The following is a 6,000-nucleotide window of genomic DNA, read 5'->3' as shown; positions in this document are numbered from 1 at the left end:
CTTTACCTTGCAGCCAGAAAAACGTGGGTGAGGCAAGGAGAGGTGATCCTGTCCATGAGGAGAGCAGCAAGTCAAGCAGCAGCATTTTGGGCAGGTTGGCAAAGCTGTTCTAGTGGCATTTGTGGGGTAGCAAGGATGGGGTAACAGACACTGTGCCATCAGTGGGGTTTGTGCTGGGGGCTGTGTTCATGTGTCCAAAGGTGCTGTAAAATAACAGGGTGAGGCAGCTGTGTTTGTCATACACTGTTTATTTTTCATGTGGAGCTTGGCTGATAAATAGGACTGAATTAAAGCAACACTTGTGAAAAATAAAACCCAACCATGACTCAGAAGTGCAAAACTGCCCTCCGTGTGTCCAGAGACGATGAGGTTCTGGTTTGCTGGAGACAGCACATGAATCTACCTGCAGGGCAAAGGCTTTAGCTTATTGATATCCAAAATGCAAATGGACACCTGGTACAGTATATGGCTTTGTTGCTGGGTACCCACCTGTGACCCTGAGAAACAGCATCTGATAAGAACAGGTCACTGGTGAGTTTTTCTCCAGTTCCCATCCACAAATTGTGGTGCTGTCTCCACTCAAACCACTGAGCAAGGGCTGCTGAACATTAAGTGCTGTGAAACTAAAATGAACAAAAACCAAATGCTAAAAGCCAAGAACAACAAATCCCTGCCCACCTCCATTGCATTTGGACATGGCTCGTCACATCAACAGCACCAGTAGAGAGCAGACAGTTCCCATGGTGGAGGAGTGGTTTGTGATGGGAAGACTTAAGACTTGCAAAGGATCAGAAAAACAAGTGCATCCCAGGTATGAAATTACAGTAACAGGTTGCCTAAGGCTGAGAAAGGTCTTAATTGCATCGTCCCATTGGGCGCACAGCTGGCAGCAGCTGAAGTAGCTGTGGCTCTCCCTTTGCACTTTCCACCCTATTTCCTGCTCATCTCTTTTTGCAGCTCTGTGAAGAAGGAAATACCTTTATTCCAGATGATGAAGTGTGGCACAAGATGCTGTGTACTTGTACTTGTGGTCATCTGAGAAGAGTCTGGCAAAATGTTGCCAAACTAAAATCAGTTACCTCGTAGTGGGGGAGGGATGAAAGCTGTAGGAAACGAGCAGAGTGCAGGGCTAATTTCGTGCCAGGTACCAGGGTCTGTAATTTACCTGCCCAGAAAAGTGTCTGGAAGGGATGGAGTGAAAGAAATCTTAGCTACCAACCTGGTCACACTCAGTGAGGTAAGGACAGCAGCCTGGGGGGGGCACTGCTGCCAGCAAGTACAACCACCCCATGTGCTCGGGCATCCTCTTCCCTCAGTTGTTTTCCAAGAGCCACTTGAAGCCCTCCTCTCCCAGTGTTTCCTGTGCTGTCTGTGCAGGGAACCAGCAAGTGCTGACTGGTGCTGCCCACAGCGGCCGCCGTGTCCTGGTGGGTTTGCAGTTCCTGGCGGGTTTGCAGTTCCAGGCAGCCGTGGCACAGAGTGATTTTGCTGCTGTGACTCACTGCCCGAGGCTGTGCCCAGCAGGCTGCCCATAGGACAGGTGGGCGGTGGAAGCCTTGTCCTGCTGGCCAGACACCAAAGCTGATGCTGGGCTGGAGAGCCTCAAACGTGCCCATGTGCTGAGGCAGCTGTGCCAGGTGAGCCTGGGAGCCAAATGGCATCACTGGTGCCCAGCCCACCACAGCACTGTGGGCTGGGGGCATTCCTGTGGCTGCCCATGGGACTCAGAAATCCTGCCAGTCTCTGCAGCCACCATAGCAGGTGCCAGCTGAGGGGCTGAACGTCAGGCAGATCTGGCTTTGCCCAGCTGGAAGGACATCAGGGAAAGCTTCACCCATGTGCTGTCCCTGTGTTTCTGCTCGGGGCTGGATGGGTGTCATGGATGAAGCGAGAAAATCCTCGTGCCTAATCCCATTTAAAAGGCTTCATTTTTTCCAACCTTTTCTCCATGTTAAGGTAGAGGAATGGCCTTGGGATCCTCTGCAAGGGCAGTGTGTCAGTGAACATACCTTGGTGAGAGTTTGATGAGAAGTTTGTTGAACTGGCTGAGTACCATGTGCCAACAGCAGCATCTTTTGCTTGTCGTTTGCTGATACATAGCTGGGAGCAGCAGGGTTTCCTAGGAGGCCACATCCCAAGGCCTTGGGATCCCATGTGGGTTTTTTAGAATTCACCTGTCAAAACCACAACCATCTTCAAACTATCTATTTCCCACACCACCACATTCCAGATAGGGCTGTCTTTTCATTTACTTTCTTTCCTTCGAAGTGCAAAGCCAGGGGGCAAACCAGAAGTGATCAGGCAGCTGTTCAGGCACTAAGAATGTGGAGAGCAATCTGATAAAGCAAAAAGCCTGACACTTTACACACACCCCATACAGAGGCTCAGTCAACAAGCAGCACTGAATATATTAAATGGATTTCCATCAACTTGCCTGGAGAGCTCTCCATTTCAGTGGTATGGTTTGGGCTCTGGGGCGGATGTTATTTGAGAAGAAAAAAAAGTAAAACTTTATTCCCTGTTTCTCAATGTATTTGCTGCAGCAAAGCCATTCTTTCATGTGCCAGAAGAGCTCAAGGTCAGCAGGGTCTGGTACAACTGCATCTTCTCCATCCATAGGCTGCAGCCCACACGTGCCTGTGTGCTGGGCCAGGATCAGGAGCTAGCAGGGCTCCTCTGCCAGCCCCCCTCGGTGCAGAGCTCCCGCCGGCCTGGCCTGGAGCAGCGGCTGTAAAGCAGCACAACAGGAACAGGACCTGGCACACAGGTGTGTTTTTGTCATTCCGTGGTGCTGTGTCTGGCAGGCGCTGCTGGCTGGGCCTCCAGCACCGCCAGGGAGTGGGGATGGGAGAAGCTCTTCCTGAGATCTCCCTTGCTGTGCTCCAGTTAGTTTTCAGCATCTCCCAGAGCACGATCCCTGCTGTCAGAGATACCCCTGGTGTTCCTCACGCTTCTCCCCATCCAGTGGCTGAGTCCATAGCTTGTTCTTCTGTCTCATGGTTAAAAAAATATATCTTTATTTTTCATCCTCATCTCCCTCGCTCATGCTGCTGAGGGAGGCAGAGGCAGCTTTTGGAGAAGAGGGAGGGGAGGCCTTATTGATGACCCAAGGTGGAGATGGAGAGCGGGATGGAGAGCGGCCTCGTGTGGGACTGCTGTTTGGGCTCTGCCGGGGAGAAAAAGCCTGGAGCATTCGGCCACTTCGTTCCTGGAACATCTGCTTCTGCAAAAGCAAAGTGAAAAGATGCTCTTTGAGTATTGCACGGGGGGAAGAGATGGCTGTGAGCAGGCAGGGGCTGCACTGTGCCTCTCACCTGGGAGAGAGCAGGGAGCCAAAGCCCTGGAGCACAGCTGGTTTGCCTCTTCTCCTGTGCTCATAATAACCTGGCTTTTATGTGCAAGTTTTCACCTCAGCTGAGACACCCCCAGTGTGAGAACACTGTGTGTATTGTCCCAAGCCAGCTCGGGGGACTCCCTTTGTCTTTTTTGTATGCGTTGATCACACTCTTAAAAAGTCAGTTTTCTGCCTTAACACCCAACATTCCTAGTTCCCGCGACCTTTTTTGCTCCTAGCATGCTGATACAGACCACCCTTCTCCTGAGCTTCCTGGCTCTTCCAGACTTTATTCCTCTTTCCCTTCTTGAGACAGCCTTGTGCCTGCCAAATACTGGCAGCTGCTTCCCTAGATACCTGGAGCAGGCACCACTCAAAACCCATAAACCGGGGGTGGGAATGTCAGAATTTGGGTGTCTGTGTGAAAAGAGAAACACGTGCAGGCTCTATGTTCTGCTTGGAGCTTTATTGTCATTTTTGCTTTGCAAAGCTGAGTGGAGGCCTGCCAGAGCTGGTAGGGTGGAAGAGACCACCTCTGCAGTCAAGCAATCTGCTACACTAAGGCAAGTACCTCTACTTACTACAGCAGCTACAGGGCCTTGCATCAGCCTGGGCTGGGCTACAGAAGATGTGGCATGTGCTGTGCAGCTGCTGCAGGAGTCAGGTGAAAAATGCCAAATCTCAGTGCCTTGCTGCTCCTCCTGGGGATGGGGAGCAAGAAGTCTCAATCTTGGCTGGAGCACTGGCAGTCAGGTCACAGGTGATGCTCGGCTGGAAAGGAAAGATCCAGCCCGGACAAAGTTAAGTTGCCATTCAGGTCTGAGAGGAAAATACTTGTGCAGAAGGTATGCTGGATTTGCCTGTTTGGGCAGCTGCAGACTTGATCTTAGCTAAGTTTTCATCTTGTTCCTCTCCTCCCCTTCTCCCCGCAGTGACTCTGCTGTGTGCCGACCTTACTACCAGCCAAGGAGCCTGTAGCTGCCCATTTTGTTCTTCCTTCCCCTCTTTGAAACTTCCCTGCCAGCAGAGAGGCCAATGCTGATTTTCCCCTCAGGTTCCTGGTGTTTGCTAATCCCAACTGTTAAAAATCGAGCACAAATACTGAACTTAACTGTTCCCCTGTGAGCTCCCTCTCCCAATTAACATCTTTAGCACATTGGCCTTTATTGACTTAGTTTTAGAGCCTGGATGTTGCTGCAGTGCGGAATGGCAGAACAGTTCCTGCCTGGAGCCACACTTACCAACACCCCACGGTGTGTAACCTACCCCTGCACAACTGCTAGGTCCAAAATAGCCAAGACTTCCTAAAATCTCAACAGTTAGCAGATGGTGGTTGCTCCTGATAAATGGTGCCAGGAATGGGGGAGGATTTCTGTGGCTGAGAGGTGTGAGGATGTCACCAGGGCTGGCAAAGCCCCAAAGCCTGTTTGCAATTCAGTGGTAGGGGTGCAAAACTTCTCTTTAGATCACAGAAATCTGCAGTTCTGTTGGCTTGACTTAATCTGTTTCACCCTCTCAGTGAAAATGACTCCCAACAAACAAACAAAAAAAATGTTTGATGTGAAGTATCTTTACCCTGGCCAACCAAAACACTTTGACTTGCTCCTGCCACTTCAGAAAGCTCAGAGGTATAGTGGTGCTTCATAGTGGTGTGGTACCAGTGCTGGGGGAGATCCGAGTATCCCAGCTTGGCTGGTATCCCATGTGGCAGGGGGTATGTGGCTGTACCTTGGGTCATCTGGGCCAGAGATGGAAAGGGGAATCCCACCTTCCTACTAGGGCCCTCGGCCAGGCTGTAAGGACACCTGCTTCCCAGTCCCTGCTTCAGCAAAGGGTTTGTGGCTTGAACAAGCTGGTGTATTCACACCTTCAGCAGGGTAACTGCCTGGCCACTCTGAATTGCCTCCTACACTAGTGCTGGATCCACCAGGTTTCTGGCTAAAACCACAACTGCTGCAGGAGGAGGAGGTGGTGTAATTCACTTGCCTCCAGGATGCATCTTTCCTTCCAGCTGTGCCCTAGCAGGGTCAAGTAAGTCATACCCTTTGCAGGCAAGGTGCTCCTTGGGCTGTTGGGTGCTGAAGAAGCAGAACAAGTGTTAATGGCTTCCCGAATGCTGGAGGGTTAGACAAGGCTGGATGTGCTCTGGACCTTTACCAGAGGTGGGAAAATAATTTCAAAGTCTTAATTCAAGCAAGTTCAGGTACAGCCAATCAGTTCAGGGTTTCTTTTTGGCAAACTTGCTTCTGCGAAAAAATATTTTGCCCATTTCTGAATCTCATTGTCTATATGTTGATAATCCTTTTCTTTACAAAGCAAGTGTCAGCTAAGTGTTACTTCTGCTTTTGAGCTGCTGATTATTGCGAGGCCATGTTTGGGTCCAGGCTGCAGACACATGGTGTGGCCTAGACACTGTCCCTGGGTTCATGTTGCAACCTGTAAGTCTCATCTGAGCCCCTGCTGATGTCTGAGGTGCTGCAGCCATTTCAAGTGCAACCATCCTCAACTGCCTCTGTGCACTGCAGCCGACCCCTTGAAGGGACATCTCATCTGGAGGGACACTTCTGAGGGAGACTGGCACAGAACCCTGCCCTGTGAGCTTTGCTTTCTCTCTGCTGACCTCAGTTGTAGGTGCCCGTTTGTGCCCGTCCGGGAGGAGGTGGAAT

The 6,000-nt window shown here is 50.9% G+C and overlaps 1 protein-coding gene across 9 annotated transcripts in view; it reads right to left on the bottom strand.

Annotated features, from left to right (window-relative positions):
* Window positions 1–230: 230 nt before the first annotated feature.
* The window catches only part of PCYT1B (phosphate cytidylyltransferase 1, choline, beta), a 43,018-nt gene continuing 37,248 nt past the window's right edge, over window positions 231–6,000 (bottom strand). For 5 of the 9 annotated variants that reach the window (XM_027727964.2, XM_039391350.1, XM_027727967.2 and 2 more), the window contains one exon: window positions 231–3,223. In XM_027727964.2, the coding sequence (XP_027583765.2) occupies window positions 3,017–3,223 (207 nt within the window). In that variant the 3' untranslated portion in view covers window positions 231–3,016. Of the gene's footprint in view, window positions 3,224–3,781; window positions 4,106–5,320; window positions 5,413–6,000 lie in introns of those variants that run through there. The other 4 variants (XM_027727968.2, XM_039391360.1, XM_039391343.1 and 1 more) reach the window with 3 other exon arrangements.

This window comes from Pipra filicauda, unplaced genomic scaffold, assembly GCF_003945595.2.
Source record: "Pipra filicauda isolate LSUMZ 115617 unplaced genomic scaffold, ASM394559v2 scaffold12_size5214236_pilon, whole genome shotgun sequence".
Lineage (NCBI taxonomy): Eukaryota > Metazoa > Chordata > Aves > Passeriformes > Pipridae > Pipra > Pipra filicauda.
The sequence above is the reverse complement of the archived record's forward strand: the minus strand, read 5'-3'. Positions and strand labels throughout refer to the sequence as shown.